General features: G+C 40.2%; 2 protein-coding genes across 5 annotated transcripts in view; one reads left to right on the top strand and one right to left on the bottom strand.

Moving 5' to 3' along the window:
* LOC131677956 (uncharacterized) overlaps positions 1–17,107 on the bottom strand; it is a 172,618-nt gene that overhangs the window by 118,076 nt on the left and 37,435 nt on the right. The gene's annotated exons all lie outside the window — the stretch shown is intronic.
* Positions 4,308–11,077, top strand: LOC131677958 (uncharacterized). Of its 2 annotated transcripts, none has more exons than XM_058958062.1 (2): positions 4,308–4,512; positions 10,109–11,077. In XM_058958062.1, the coding sequence occupies exon 2, from the start codon at positions 10,224–10,226 to the stop codon at positions 10,896–10,898; it is 675 nt and encodes a 224-aa protein (XP_058814045.1). In that variant the 5' UTR covers positions 4,308–4,512; positions 10,109–10,223; the 3' UTR covers positions 10,899–11,077. The 2 variants fall into 2 exon arrangements, with proteins under 2 accessions (XP_058814045.1, XP_058814044.1); XM_058958061.1 differs by lacking the exon at positions 4,308–4,512 and adding an exon at positions 9,489–9,714.

Genomic DNA, 17,107 nt, shown 5'->3' with positions numbered 1-17,107 from the left:
GAAGCAGGTGTTTATCGGTGGAGGGTTATGTCGGTTTATAACCTCCTCTAGGGTAAGTTGGGGACGAACTGAGGTAGCAGACGGCCCTGCTTGCGGCTGGTTTGAAGCATTCGACGGTCCTGAAGGTGGATGAGAATTCGGAAATCTCTGGTTGTTTTGAGCAGAAGACGGACCTGGTCGATTCGAAGAATCTTGAGTATAGGACTGAGTATTGTTGTTCCTATTTTGGTTGTGCTGTTGCGAAACTGCTGCTGTAGTGCCGTCAGACACTTGTGGCTGAGATTGAAACTGGTTATTCTTTTTCTTCTTCTTTCCTTTCTTCAACGGCATTCACCTTTGTACTTCAACGGCATTCACCGTCTTCTCGGTTCCGAAAACTTTGTTGTAAGCCGAGAAGTTCAACGAATCTAACTTCTGTCCCGAGGCCACAAGTGTCTGCAAATCTACAATCGGAATGAACGCTAACTGTCGCTTATAGTCAACGCGCATATTCTGCTGTAAAATTTGGATTTTTTCGTAATCTGGAATCTGTTCGCTCATACTGCGAAACACTTTAACAAAAGCACTGTTTTGAGCGACTTAGTGGAATGTTATATTAAACACTACGAAACAGTTTTTCCATTTCGAAATAAAATTCGTGGAAAGACTCGTGTTTCTGCTGACATCGTTGATAGATTTTCATCTTTATAAGCGCGTCCAGATCAGGATGCATGTATGTACGTCTAAGTTCGAACACCAAGTGTTGCCAGTTCAGAAGCCTATTCGTGGACCTTTGAGTCATGTACCACTTTAAGGCTGACCCGGTGAACAAGTGTATGGCTGATTCGAACAACTCTCTTTCTGAAATCTGCTCAGCATGACTCAGTGCTTGGACGAGCTCTAGAAACTCGTTAAGCTTTAGACCTTTTTATTTCCCCTTGCCCCGGAAACCATCTCCACTCTCGATCAATGACCTCTTCTTGTATATCGCGTCTCAAAGGAAAACATTATTTACAAACATGTATGGGTTGGTGCCCCGATAAAAAGTTTATTTGAATTTTTAGATCGGATTGGTTGCATGCATAACCTTTACATTGTATAATTTTCACAAAATGAACAAATGAACAAAAAATGTAAATAAACTATCTGACATATAATATAAATAATTGAGTAAATAAACAGTGAAAATAAATAAATAAATAAATAAATAAATAACAGGGAAATACATAAATAACAAGCGAATGTACAAATAAATAAATAAATAACAAGCAAATAAATAAATACTGACGGGCACCAACCGAAGACTACTAAACATAAAATAAACAACCATCAAACATGGAGACATGGAAGCTATGAGATTTATTTCACATTTACAAATATAACAAAATTTCTAGGGGTCTATATTAAGCTGGCCCAGTGACCACGGATTTATTGTGACCAACGAAACTCAGGTCACATCCCATGGGGTCATTTGGTTCAGAGCAGCAAAATGCGTTTAACGACCTGCGCAGCGAATTATCTAGCACCGTTCACCGTTTAGGCTTCTTTGATCCTAAAGATCAAACCGAGTTGTACGGGGATGCATCCGCCGTTGGTCTTGGTGCAGTCTTGACACAATGAGATAGCTTAAGTAATCCAAGAATCATCAGCTTTGCGTCAAAGGGACTCACGAAAGCAGAGAGAGTCTACCCCCAAACCCAGCGTGAAGCCCTAGCTGTCGTTTGGGCTGTAGAGAAATTCTATTCTTACTTGTTTGGTATACACTTCACTGTTTATACTGATCATAAGACACTGGAGTATATATTTGGTGGAAAGCATCAAGATGGGAAACGAACATGTACACGTGCCGAGGCGTGGGCGTTGCGCCTTCAGCCCTACGACTTCACAGTGGCGTACATTCTTGGATCCGACAACATCTCCGACATCTTCTCGAGGCTATGTACGCAGTCAGACAAACCATTCGATGAATCATCTGAATACTACGTTTGTGAAATTGGCGAAGGGCTATCCGCTATTACGCTAGACGAGATTAAAAAGGAAACTCTTTTAGATGAAGTGCTAATAGAAGTTGTTAAATCTATTGAAACAGAAGTGTGGCCGTCCAATTTGGTTGCTTATCAGGCTTTCGCAAAAGAACTAGGTTTCATAGATGGTGTAGTAGTGAGAGATGACAGAATCATCCTCCCGTCAAAACTGCGACAAAGAGCGATGGATATCGCGCATCGAGGCCACCCTGGAGTGGTTTCAATGAAACGAAATCTTCGAGAGAAGGTCTGGTGGCCGTATATGGACCGTGACGTAGAGAGTCGGATGCAAGAATGTGCTGGTTGTGCTTCGGTGAGGCTACAAGGTCCGCCAGAGCCAATGCTGCGTAAAGAAATGCCTGATCGAGCATGGCAGGATTTGGCACTGGATTTTTTCTCTGCCAAAGAATGTGCGACTTTCTTGGTTGTGGTTGACTACTACAGCCGTTTTCTGATCGTTATTGAAATGAAGACAACAACTGCAACCAAGACCATCGAGGCTTTGGAGCGCGTGTTTAGAGAGCACACATACCCTGAAACAATTCGATCTGACAATGGACCTCCTTTTGCCAGCGAAGAGTTCTCAAACTATTGTACCCGCAAAAATATTCGACTAGCCCGAACTATACCGTACTAGCCCCAAATGAACGGTTTAGTTGAACGACAAAACCAGGGAATCCTGCGAGCCTTACGGATTGCCAGATCAATGAAAGATGATTGGAGAGAAGCAGTAAACGAATACGTATATTCATATAATACTACACCGCATTCTGTTACTGGTAAGTCACCGATGGAGCTGCTCACTGGAAGACCGGTGAAGGATCTGCTGCCTTCATTAAAAACCGAACCGTAGTGGAAGCGCGATGAGGCAATCAGAGATAGAGACATTAGGTTTGTTCCAGTACCAGGAGAAACTGGAAGTACTCCGGAGCAAACAGGCAGAAAATCGTTCCTATATTATCTTCTTTTCTTTTTCATCTTCTGGTAGCAAATCGGAGTGAAAAGGAGCAAGAATTTTTTGCTCCGGAGCAACAGGGAGTGACTTCCGTGTACTGGAACAAACCTATTATAAAAAAGATGCAAGGCAAACTATATGCCGACAAACGACGGAACACCAAAGAGGCAGAAATAGCCGTTGGAGATACAGTCATGATCAAAAATTATGAAACGGGAAAATTGGAACCGAATTTTCGTTCTGAAAAGTACTCAGTGATTCAGAAGAGCGGTAGTGACGTAGTTGTCTTGAGCAAAGATGGAGTGAAATATCGACGCCCTGTACCTCATTTGAAAAAATGGCCCATCCCACATGACCAAGACGAATTGCTGCAATTACCAACCACGGCAGATACTGAGTCACAAGCGACTGAGACGATTCAAAATCAAGATTCAAAGGGATTACCCACCAAACGACCCAAAAGATCCATTGAAATTCCAGCACGATATAGCGAATAACCAGATAAATATGTTTTTTCTACTATCTTTATTTGCTTAATCTCTTTGTAACATGTAATATGGACCAGGTGAGGGATGTAGAGTAGAGATAATTAGCATTCTCATGCCCTTTGAAATAATATGCTGAGACATCGGGATAGAGAGAAAGAGAGCGAGTAGGGTTTGCAGGTCGTAGCGATTGCAATTGCAGGCAGTGAAAGTGTAACTGTACCCGAGAACGGATCAATAAATAGAACGCTGCTAGTCACACGGGCCGAACACAAAAGTGAATTAATCTAGTTTGAATCGAATCCGAAAGTACCATCCATTTGGGCTGAACTCTACAAGTAGATTCTACGTGCCAGCTTCCATGGAGGTTTATTTTTTTTGGAGAAACGGTAGGATCATTTTACTTACTTTAACTCCTTATTAACATCTTCGTTTAACGTTTTCAGGTCGATTTAGTGTAGCTGTTAGGTAGATTACAAGGTAACGAAATGATGAGCTTGAGTTTATTTGCATGCCTGCAATATTGAATGTGTTCAAAAAAAAAGCACGAATAAACAGTCACAGCATCGTGAGAAATGTTTCGCATCGTCATGTCTCGGCTAAACACAGTAGGAATATGGTGGTTTTATATCTGTGGTAGTGATTGAATTCGTCCGATCTCAAGTGTTTTTCATATGCGGCTGGTTTTGAAGAGGTCATGCCAGAATGCCGTAAGTGTCTGTGTCAGGCAACTGGCATCCCTATCTCTACATACAGAGTTTGACAATAGGCAACATCGTTTTTCCACCGATCGATGGGGGTCAGTTTGACAACGTCAAAATCGCTTAAAATGTCATCAGCAAACAATAGTAGCAGTAAACAAAAGAAAACAATGAACACTAACTGATTTGATGTAAACTAAAGTGCTCCTCGTTCGTATTTAGAATTAATTTCGTTACAAGCAAAGTTCTTATGTTGGCTACGAAAATATGACGTCACGTCACCCTCTTGCTCTGTGTGTTAAGGATGGAATATGCCCCATGGATGGGAGCTTCAACCAATTATTCAATCATTGTGATCGGCAAATATGGTGAGCGAGTGCTGATTGACATTCTTTATATAATCTAAGCTTACAAATTTAATATATTCATCCCTTTTATTTGTTCTGCTTCTAAACTTTTCCCAAAAGTTTGGCCTTATGTGTGATGAAAGAAGGTTTTAACATTCACGAAGCGGCGCCGGCACAACATTCGATTAGAGTAGGCATGGCTTTTATATTTATATTACTGTTTCTTTGAAAAAGATGTGTGTGTAATAGAAAAGCAGCTACCGATCAACTATCCATACTAAATATTTACAGCGGTTCGATTATGTCGGTATAGATGTCTTCAACCTACAGCGTGCAGAGTTCTATGCATAACCACATACCAAGTATTTAATCAATTCAGATTTCTGACAGCTCATCAACAACCACAGAGGCAAAATCAAACCAAAGGAGCTTGGCTTGTTTTCGTCAACTTGTTTTTGAAATGAAACATATTTTAGTACCATTTCCTTTTTGACGGGAATAGAAGGGATTATTGCCCAAATTTCTAGCTTCAAATAAGCAGGCTCGTTTAGTAGTCGGAAAAGTAAGGTTAAGCTATTTCATACAATGTGTTTTTCGATTGTGTTCTCATTCCCACACTGCGGTAGCAGGTCAGATCTTTTTGTTTGGTTGCAGGTGGTGTTATAGTGAGAAGGAGCAGTGAAACACCCGCGCTTCTTTTTTTTTGTTTTGGAGCTGTACGACTACACTTGCACAATGACGAGATAGAGGAGCTTGGGGCTAGTTACGGCGGTGTTCTCAAATTTTTTCTTTTTTACCGTGGACCGTTTTTGAAGACAATCAAGTGGAAAGTCAAGTCCTAATAGAACAGGAGAAAAACTTTAGAATAAAATAGTATATTACTTGACACTTGCTATTGCATTTCAGTCTCAATCTGCCGGCATTTTGGCTTCGACAACACCTTTCGACAGGTTGTATCAAAATCTATCGAGCTAGAGTTTTGATCCTGAATACACACATTTAATATGTTATATTTATTAGCTTTATGTACAGCCCAATGCTATGTGAAGTAGTGCTATTGAAAACCGGTGCATTGCTAATTTCTATTTGCTCCATAAATCCATTTTCAGGATCTGACGTATTTATTCTTTGAGGAATGATAAAATACTTATTCATAAGCTTATTACACACATATTTTCAAGACTTTATTTATACCTCTATAAATAGCCTCATCTGATACGGGAGCGTTCGATACACCATTATTTTCAGTATTTCTCGAGTACTTTTTCAAATGGACGTATGTAACATTTGGTGGAAAGCGAGAAAAACGGGTCTGAAGTTTTTAGCGGATATATTTAAATCCTATTTCAAAAATACTGGAGAAATTCCAGCACCAATTTTACATATTGTAGGGATTGTGAGAGGAAGAGAGAGAAGGACTAAGAGAGAGAGAGAGAGAGAGAGAGAGAGAGAGAGAGAGAGAGAGAGAGAGAGAGAGAGAGAGAGCAAGAACATAGAGAAAATTTAAGGTTTAAATAAAATGAGAAAAAATGTGTCAGTCTTGTGATTGGCTTTGAGCGACAAAGTGGTGCTTCTCACTGGAAAATGCGAAACATATACACCCGGACACGACAATGGCGCAGTTCGGTAATTGCGTAAGTAAGCAGTGCAACTTTGATATGCAAAAAAAATAATTTTGTAATATTATTCCCCTGAGAGGGTACTGCAAGTGTATTTCTCGAGCGGATGTTTTTTTTTCGAATGGCCTCGAGAGGTAAATTAGAATATAATCCCCTGAGAGGGTGTTCAAATTGTTAAGCCCCCGAGAGGGAAATGGAACTGTATTGAAGTATGGCAAAAAAAGAAATTTCGAAATATTATTCTCCTGAAAGGGAACTGGAAGTATATTCCCTGAGCGGATGGTTTTTGAATGGCCCCGAGAGGTAAATTGGAATATATTCCCCTGAGAGGGTGTTCCCATTGTTAAGCCCCCGAGAGGGAAATGGAACCATATTAAAGTACATTCCCCTGAGAGGGTGTTATAATTGCTATGCTCCCGAGAGGGAAATGAATCCGTATTCTCGTGATCCCAACGAAGACTCCAGATGTGCGAAATAATTCTCTGCAGGCCCGTAGCCAGGATTTTGTTTCGGGAGGGGCTTGAAAATTATTGCATAAATGTATAAATTCTGATGACTTGAGATAGTCACAGTAAACTGAATGTAATTATGAAATGTTCTTAGTGAAAACAATTCCATAACTAAGACAATAGACACTAAAAACCCTAAAAATATGTTGTCTGTTACAAGAAAAGCTATAGTGCATCGACGAATTAAATTTTATTATTATTAGTTTATAAGTTAGAAATTTCTCTCAAGATTCATCAAGAGATCAAAGTATTTAGGGCTGATTGAAAATGCTACGCATTCTAGACTACACGTTTACAAGGTGTAGAAGACGCTAAATTGGAATGAGTACAAAAATATCCAAAAACCCGCCTAACGAAACTTTACACGCATTTGCTAAACAGGAGAATGAAACCAACGTCAAGGTTGTCTCCATGGATAAGAATATATCAGTGTGAAATCCAAGTTTATCGTTGCAAAGAATGTCCGAACAAAGTGAACTTCAACTCCTATTTTCATGATCAGGCTACTATTACTAGTTCTGTGACTTCATCCGAAGTATGCGTTAAGTCAACTTTATGAAATTTCTGTTTAAATGATACTGATCATGTCGTAATTATAATCCTGAGAAAAACACATGTTTTTTCATTTGACTCTCGTGGGGAATGGGTTAAACGCTATCTTCGACAATATTATCAGGCATCTGAGAATAACTATCTATTTATTTATTTAAGTAGATTCTTTTTCGATACTTTCATATCATTGGACTTACGAATTAAAAATATCGTAGACTGATTTTCCTAGATCCCTGAAACTATAGTAAAAGTCAAAATGTAAAGTGAGTGCAAAAAACTACTGATTCCACTACAATGCAAGAATAAGATCATTAGCTCATTGACGTTCAGAATTTTGCAAAACCGTTGGAACTTGAGAAGATTACCTAGATTAAGTTAATGTTATATTTGAACATTTGAAGGTATTATTTCGGATTTCATGGGTTTTTGGACAATGTAAAATATATATTTCAATGATTTAATCTACTAATGAAAACTACCCAGAATTTAATCTACTGAGCGAAACTGCTCAGAACATGTTCACTAACCGAAAGAAAATTACTTAGCACTGATTCTGAATGCTTCTAATTTACGTAAAATTAGGTAAATATATCACCACCAAAATAACTATAAACACAAGTGAGCTTAATAATTTCAGCATCACTTGCTTCCGACACCTGGAAGAGAACACATCGCACTTACATCTAATTTTCAAAAGAGGCTTTCTTTTAGAGTTGTCTGTTTTCAAATCACAGCAAATTATCCGTTTCCTGTGAAACTTTTGCAAAACTTTATGTCAATTCGTCAATTTTGCCTTTATGTTTGCGAATGTCTGATTTGTTCCTTGCTTCTCGCTCTCAATAATTATCCTTCCGAATGGATTCCATTTCTCCCAAATATGACATTAATCTGCGAGTAAGCGATATCCGATCTTGTAGCGGAACATTGATGTTCTCATCGTCCATATATAGGAGGATCTTAATTATAGCATTGTCACTTTCAACCATGTGTTTTAAGTTGTTCGAAATGAATGGTTTCATCTGGGCTAATTTGTTGAGCGCTAAATGCCTGACATGGTAGAACTCGCTTCCGAAGGTCCAACCTCCATTTACACCTTCAGGAAATGTTCCACATTATGAATACTCGGTCCTAAGCGAATCATCAATAATTTTATAATCACCGTATTTGGCTGGAGCACCACTTCTTGCTTCTCGACAGATTACTACAGCAACAATTATAGTAACAGTTTCTTTTATTCTTTAGGCAAGACACACAATATAAAAGTTACTATTTTTATCGTTCGCGTCGCACTGGCTCGAGCAAAAGCATAAAGTGACTGAATTTCGTGACCATTGCCTTTGGTGGTTAGAAATAGCCTTCTTCAACTTTTTCTCAAAGATTTGTTCAAACCACATGAGCAACAAATTTTGTTAAACATCGCCGGTTTTTGAAATTCATTTTTGAAAAATTTCGGGAGGGGCTTTAGCCCCCTAGCCCCCCCTCTGGCTACGTGCCTGATTCTCTGGAAGTTACGTTATAACGCTGGCAAACGCTCATTATAATCCGATTCATCAACTTTTTACTCAACCAGCGAAATACGCAAAAAAAGGTTCGTGTATGTATGCGTCTGCACTATACTCCGATCGAGTGTTTACTTGCCAACTTAGATAATACCCACACTACAGTAAGCGGCAAGTTACGGCAGGTAGCCTAGAACAAAGTTTCATTAGTCTGCCGTTCGCAAGCATCTAGTTTAATCCGCCTAGCCGCCTTACCGTTTACTGGGTAGTATTGTCGTAGTGTAAGTAAACTCATAGTACGATTAACTGATTATGCCACCCACCTTCGAAGATTGATATAAGCCAACGAAATTCATTCCAAACGCGCACACTACATTCTGTCTATTTTCTTCCATCTACCATCTGTATAAACGCTGTAGCATCGACTTTTGTATTGACCCAGAATAGTACATATGAATAGCGGGAGCATGTATGCTGTCACGTTTGAAGAGCGAAGTAGAAAAAGCGACAAAAAAGCGATGAAACTATCGATTTTCTATGGTTTAACACATACAATCGACGATTGATCATTTTATTTGATGTATTGCCCACTATTTGAAGAATTAAGCAACTGTAAAGTTGTTTTTTCGTAATCGCAAATCCTTTCTTCAAGATGTGACGTCACATATTTTTGGCGTGCATTCACCAACACACCAAGAGACGAGCAATACTCCCATCTATCAGACTGGGGTGGTCAGACTCGCGCATGTGTGCGTGTTGCAGTTTTTGCTTCAATTGTAACGGCACAAATAAGTCACCAATCTTGTTCATCAGATTGTGATCAGTAATCTTCAGTGTGAACGATACAGCCGCATTCCGACGTGCGGTGATTAAAGAAAAAGGAAACAATTACGTTGAATTCATCCAATCGGTTGATCTCAACAATCTATCCTTATCTCGGAGTGCAACAGGTTAGGTTGATTAGATTTTTCGGTACTAGCGGCGGATTTCGGACCGGTGAGGGAAACGCTATTTTTCTTCACGTTGCGCCGTTGAACAGTACAGGTGGGTTTATCCATTATCCTACACGCATTCCAGGGTGCCCTGTGTAGTATCATGTACTGCAGTTTCCACCTAGCTTAGTGGATAGATTTTTTCAATCGGAAAAGAGGATGTGGTTTAAACCGTTGAAATAGTTAAGCTATTTGTGTGTGTGCTGTATGTTGGTATGACACACACTTAGAAAGCGTCTAATTTTTTGGTATTGGAGAGAGTTAGTAGAACGAATGTGACTCACACTCAGGCATGAGTGTAAGGTACTACTATTGTTGGAATTTAATGAATTTAATAGCTTCCCACAGTACGATTGAGAGGGTTTAAATGACTAATATTATTCCAAATGGAATTACATTGATGTGAGAAAATCTAATTGTAAACAATCGTGTTTTTTCCATTTTAGGAACCCAATTCACTTTGTTAAATTTGCTTATTGAAACGGGTCGAAATGGATAAACGACACAATGAGCGCTTGAGAACCAAGCTTCGTATGGCCCGAAAAAGGAACAGTATGGTTAATGAGTGGATCGAAGAACCATCTATTGGATGTTTTAGAGAGTACGGTATCAAGTAGTACGGCCCCTGACGAAAAAGTACTCCCTTACTCGAATGCGATGTATCGCTTGAGAGAGATTCACGGTTCTCGCGATTATATGCTGCTCCAACGCCAAAAGTTACGGTCAATGACACAAAGTCCAGATGAACCCGATGTAAAGTTTGTAAAACGAGTTGCAGCGGTCGCCAAGCTCTGCGATTATAGCAGCGAACAGATGATGGAGACAGTAGCCGACGTGGTTCAATCACATACACTGAATATCAAAGTGCGAGAAGCAGGTCGAAAGGTGATGCGCAAAGGCGGTTCGATCACGGAATTGTTGGACAAGGTTCGGTCGGCAGAGATAGAACGACAGAGTAAAGAAATATACGCCAAAAACCATCAGCTGCGGAAATTGCTGCTACTTCATACGCAACCAGTCATCCTTTCCACGGCTATGGTCACGGATCAAATTTTCAGAGTGAAGGTGGTTTTCAGCGACCACGCGGAGGATTTCAGTCACGTACCCGGGGCGCATACGTCAACGCGGCTGGAGAAGGCTACAGAAAACGCGTACCGTGCTGGAGATGTTCCAGTAACTTCCATCGACCGCAGAACTGTCACGCAATCGATAAAGTCTGTCGGAATTGCGAAGTAAAAGGTCACATTGCACGCGCTTGTCGTAAGACAGTACCAAACTCAGCCAAACGCAACGCTGCTGAAAGCGCAGGATCAATATCGGTCCCGCAGTCATGAAAGGTTGCTACCAATACAGCTGGAGAGGAAATTTTGTTAGATGAGAGCGATGAGAAGAAAGCAGTAAGTGAACTTAACTAGAACAAAAAAAAAGGTTGACGAATTTAGATTAAATACAACAACCGATAACTACAATATGTTGTTTTGGTTTCCACCCAATGGTTAAATTTGCTTTGAATTAATAAACAAAAACAGACAATAAGCAAATGTTTATTTTTTTCTCTTGTCCTTAGGAATGTAAGGCTTGAAAACCATTAAGCGTTGTATTAGAATACTTTATTCAGCTTGTAGCTAATGGCCAAACAAATCCAGCATGAAAGCATTGATGGTCTTTTTTTCTTATTCTGCAGAAAGAAAACTGCTCTTCGACAACGATGCATACAGAAGCTATGACGTATGACACAATAAACACTTCTGTAGAATCTATGGCCCGCCAATCAGAATCAGGAGAGCATTGTGACCGACTCTCATTAAATTCATTGAACTACCGCCGTCAACTAGATACCCTTGTCTGTCATGTCGTTGGCCAAGTAGCCGGAGAAAAAGTAAGTTTCATGATAGACTCAGGAGCAGACGTGAATACTGTCGGCCTGGACATTCTTGATCAGTTGATGAACAGCGACCCTCTTCATTGCCCTATATATAACTTTAAAAAAGGAACAGATCGGCCCCTGAAAGCTTACGCAACCTCAGCGGCAATTTCCGTGGTTGCGACATTCGTTGCAGAATTGTTCATCACAGCGGACCGTCCGCGATGTCTAGAAAAATTTTACGTAGTACAAGATGCGAAGGCTCTGCTCGGTAGAAGTACAGCGATAAGATACAGTTTGCTAAAACTGGGTCTAAATGTTCCCATTCAGGGACTCGTTGGCCGAGGCGAACCTCATTTGTTACGTGGTGAGATGTGTGCGATTGGCACAAGAGAGCAGTTCCCCATGTTCAACGTACCACCGGTGTTGCTAGCTTACGACAAGAGCATTCCTCCATCAAGGCATGTTTTTACCAGCATACCGCCTGCTTTCAAAGAAGAAACAAATTGCAGACTAGATGAGTTACTGTCCTCTGGCATTATAGAAAGAGTTAATAGCGAAATGGACAAGTCGTTCTGCTCTTCTCTTTTGGTCGTTCCGAAAGGAAAATCTGATATAAGATTAGTTGTCGACTTGAGAGGGCCCAACAAAAGTATCATGCGTTCACCTTTCGAAATACCCACTCTCGAGGCTATCTTATCGGAATTACACGGAGCCACGTGGTTTTCAACAATCGACTTGTCGAGCGCTTTTTTTCACGTAGTCCTACATGAAGATTGCAGACATTTGACGAATTTCTTTGCTGGTGAAGCTACCTATAGATTCAAGCGGCTTCCCTTTGGGCTGTGCAACTCGCCCGACATTTTTCAAGAAATTCTGCAGACGGTAGTTCTTGCGGAATGTCCAGGTTGTGTCAATTATTTGGACGATATTCTCGTTTTCGGCGAAACTAAAGCAGAACACGACAAGTATCTGGAAAATGTTCTCCGTCGATTGAGCGAACATAACGTGCTATTGAATGTAGCAAAGTGTGTGTTCGAAAAACAGTCCATAAAATTTATCGGATTCCGCTTATCCGACGACGGATGGAGCATAGCCGACGACAAACGGAAGGCCATTGAAAGCTTTCGTAGACCGGAATCACTTTCGGAAGTGAAAAGGTCCTAGGTCTAATGAACTTTACAGAGCGATTCATTGTTAACAGGGCCGAAAAGACGAAAAATCTTAGACTGCTAACGAAATCTGATGTGTTCTACTGGACACCTGAGGAGGAAAAAGAGTTTGTTTACCTGAAAACAGAAGCTTTAAATTCGATTGTCAAACTGTGGTACTTTGATCGCCGAGACAACACGGAGCTTTACGCAGATGCTTCTTCAATTGGTATAGGTGCAGTTTGGTGCAATTTAGCAGCTCAGGTGAACCTCGCATTATAGCGTGCGCATCCAAAGCACTCACTATTGCCGAACAGCGATACCCTCAAACGCAAAGGGAGGCTTTAGCGATTGTTTGGGGCGTCGAACGGTTCAGATATTATTTGACCAGTAAGCAGTTCACAGTTAGAACAGACTCGGAGGCTAACGAGTTCATTTTCGATGGTCAACACAGAACAAGTAGGAGAGCTATAACTCGAGCTGAAACTTGGGCATTACGACTGCTCCAGTACCGGTTTAGAGTTGAAAGGATCCCTGGGCATCTAAATGTGGCAGATGGTTTGTCTCGGCTCATCGACAAATCACAGGTTAACGAACCATTCGACGAGGACAACGACAAGCATATGCTGTTTTCACTGGATGCAGGAAACATGAGTATTTCGTGGTCAGAAATCCAGCTAGCATCGGAACGCGATGAGGAACTTTGTGAAGTTAGGTACGGAATCGAATCCGGGAAATGGACGAGCGGACTAAAGCGTTATGAAGCTCAAGCGAAGTATTTGAGTACTCTGGATCCTCTGGTGTTCAAAAATCATTTAATAGTTCTGCCGATTAGTTTGCGACGACGGGCATTGGAAGCAGCTCACCAGGGACACGTAGGATGTGGAGCAACAAAACGGATTCTTCGAGAGTTCTTTTGGTGGCCTAACATGGCGAAGGAAACGGAAGATTTTGTGGCCAAATGCGAAACGTGTCTTGTGATTTCGAAACGGAATCCACCCACACCACTATGAAGCCGCCAACTTCCTAACGCCCCCTGGGAGATTATTCAAATTGACTTTCTTCACATCCAAGGTTGTGGTTCTGGCTATTTGTTGATAAGTGTAGACACATATTCGCGATACTTACACGTGGTCGAGATGAAAGCCACAGATGCTCGTCATACGAATGCTGCGCTTTGTAAGATATTTTCGGTATGGGGACTCCCATTAGTAATCCAGTCCGACAACGGACCTCCTTTTCAGAGCAGCGAGTTCTTTGGTTATTGGGAGGCGAAAGGAGTTAGCGTGCAGAAATCCATTCCACTCAGCGCACAATCAAACGGTGCGGTAGAGCGTCAAAACCAAGGCGTAATCAAGGCTTTAGCGGTTGCAAAAGTAGAAAAAAGAGCTGGAAAGAGGCCCTAGAGGAATACACCCATGTTCACAATACACGTAAACACCATTCACGACTAGGAGTCACGGCATTCGAGCTGCTAGTTGGTTGGCGCTACCGAGGAACGTTTCCTAGTTTGTGGGAATCGAAGACCGTATTGGATACAAGTGATATGAGCGAGAAAGATGCATATTCGAAGCTCGTGAGTAAGCAATTCGCCGATAAACATAGAGGAGCGAGGGAAAGTGAAATTACGGTTGGTGATAAGGTTGTTGTTGCGATTATTCAGTGAACTAACCCGACCCGACATTCTCGAACGAGAAATACACAGTGTTGACCAGGCAAGGAACGAAGGTGGTAATTCGGAGCGAAAGCGGCGTACAACTATCCCGCAATATATGCGATGTGAAAAGGGTTCCAGTAGCTTCGGATATCCAAGGTTATACCGCGAGGGAAGACAACGTACAAGCTGATCCCGATCATTCTCGATCTATGGCAGTCGATGGAAGCAACATAGCAACAACTAAAAGCCAACCACGTAATCTGACGACCGAGCAAAACGTAAGCAACAACGTATCGGAAAGGCCGAGAAGAGAGATTCGGAAACCAGCAAAACTAAATGACATGTATTTATACAATATTTTTGAATGAAGTGTAGAGGCAGAGGAGGATGTAGGGATTGTGAGAGGAAGAGAGAGAAGGACTAAGAGAGAGAGAGAGAGAGAGAGAGAGAGAGAGAGAGAGCAAGAACATAGAGAAAATTTCAGGTTTAAATAAAATGAGAAAAAATGTGTCAGTCTCGTGCTTGGCTTTGAGCGACAAAGTGGTGTTTCTCACTGGAAAATGCGAAACATATACACCCGGACACGACACATATAACATTGTTTACCACACCTTTCTTATGCAACCTAACATTTCTACACGTTTGATGCGTGTATCATGTAAAAACTGAGAAAAGAAATTGATACATCTTTTCGATTTCTTGACTGTATCATACACCGTCACAATCGTCGTCTTGAAATTTACGTTGCTAGATACGTCAAGTCAGATTAGACTGTTTATAATTTCTGAAAGCAGTTACGTCGTTTGGTTTTTACGATTCTTCGAGGGTTATTTCTATCAAATTTGAACATAGTGCTAAATATAAGCAAATACCGAGTACTGTTTCAAATGGACGCATGGGATTTTGGGTAGAAACCAAGAGAAATGGAAAACATCAGTTTCTTGCATAAACTTTTAACTCTTATTTCAAAATTACTGGCAAAACTCCAACATCGATTTCACATTTACATTTCATTTTCGCACCATTTTACGTAAAGTAATCGTTTTAACTTGTTGTTGCGTGTATTATGTTGAAATTGAGAAAAAAAACCATGATACGCCATTTTGATTTCTTGACTGTATCATACACCGTTAGATTCGTCGTTTTGATAATTATGTTGTATGTCAGTCAGATTAGACTGTCACTAAATTCTGAAAACAGTTACGTCGTTTGGTTTTTGCTATTCTTTGAGTGTTAAAATTATTAAATTTGAACATAGTATAAATACGAGTAAATATCTGCCACAGTTACACTAGTTGATTTGCTTGCTCAAAGCGCACAGGAATAATATCCGACTTGAATAAGTGACATCCTCACATTCTCAACAACATAAGTGAGTTTATGATAACATGAAAACTACCTTTTATATATCCCGGGCATAGCTGGCCGTTATACCGTAGCAACATCAACAATATCTCCGTTGCACTCTGGATGCACATATTCTTCCGAGAACTTAAAATCAGTTAGGTGGCGTTGAGCATCACACCTGTATCCTTCTCGTAGTAAATAATGCGGTGCTTCAGTTTGGCAATGACCATTTCGATCTTCGGCACGGTATGAGAGCAGTAAGTCAGCTTACGAATAAAGTGCATGTGTTTCACTATGTAGAAAATTATCAGTGGAGAACAAAATCGTATATCCCGTCCTCGCGCTCATCGGTCTTAGCACCGAACATCCCGAATAGAGATGTACAGTAACAAAACTATGATTTTCACTGTGACAATACAGTAATTTTACAACAATTTACAGTAAGTTTTAGTGTTATGCTACAATACAAAAACAATAAACTTTAACGTTTTACATTTCTTATAAAAGAAATGTATAGAATTCGCTCAAACTTTCAAGATTTTTTCCGAGGCCCGAAGGGCCGAGTCTTATATACCAATCGACTCAGCTCGACGATTTGGGACAATGTCTCTGTGTGTATGTAACGGACAAATTCTCATTCGTGTTTCTCAGCAATGGCTGAACCGATCTTATCCAAACCAATTTTAAATGAAAGAACTAAAAACAGTATGAACGCTATTAATTTGTTTTTGATTCTGATGTTTAGTTTCCAAGATATGAATGTTTGAATGCGTAAAAATGGCGTTTTTTGCAATTTTTTTAAATTATCTGCCGAAATTGACGATATAGATTAACAATTTATATGTTTTTAGACAGCTTTAACGAATACCTTTCGAACAAGCTATAGATTGTTGAAATCGGGCTATTATCAAAAGAGATATTTAACATAAAATGCGGACGAAAGATTTTTATCATTTCCCATTGCCAGAAATATGACCAAAAACATGTAATCTATTATTAACGCCAAAACGGCTTATTTTAGGTCAATAGTATCTTCGGAGAATTTAATGGAGGTAATATGCCCTGTCTTTTGGTATTGTGCTTTTGCTGATTAATCCCCCTATGATTGAGATATTTTCACAAAGTTTCTAGGAAGTGATTATATCGAAATGATGTCTTCAGCAAATTTGTAGCTCTTACTGTTGCGAATAACTTTACTGAAGACTTCAAATACCTATTTTGAATACTTTAAAAGTTATGGCTTGTTGTTTGTGGATTACCTTTTGTCGCCTATTTATTGTTCAATATAGTAATAATCCATTGAAATAAGCCAAACATTATTACGATAAAACGAATTTTGTATTTCATTTTACAATCTACAACCGCTAGAAATAATCACCGAACACTTCCAAGTTGTCTGGAAGGAACTTGATAACTTATCAGTACA

This window comes from Topomyia yanbarensis, chromosome 1, assembly GCF_030247195.1.
Source record: "Topomyia yanbarensis strain Yona2022 chromosome 1, ASM3024719v1, whole genome shotgun sequence".
Classification (NCBI taxonomy): Eukaryota; Metazoa; Arthropoda; class Insecta; order Diptera; family Culicidae; genus Topomyia; species Topomyia yanbarensis.
The sequence above is the reverse complement of the archived record's forward strand: the minus strand, read 5'-3'. Positions and strand labels throughout refer to the sequence as shown.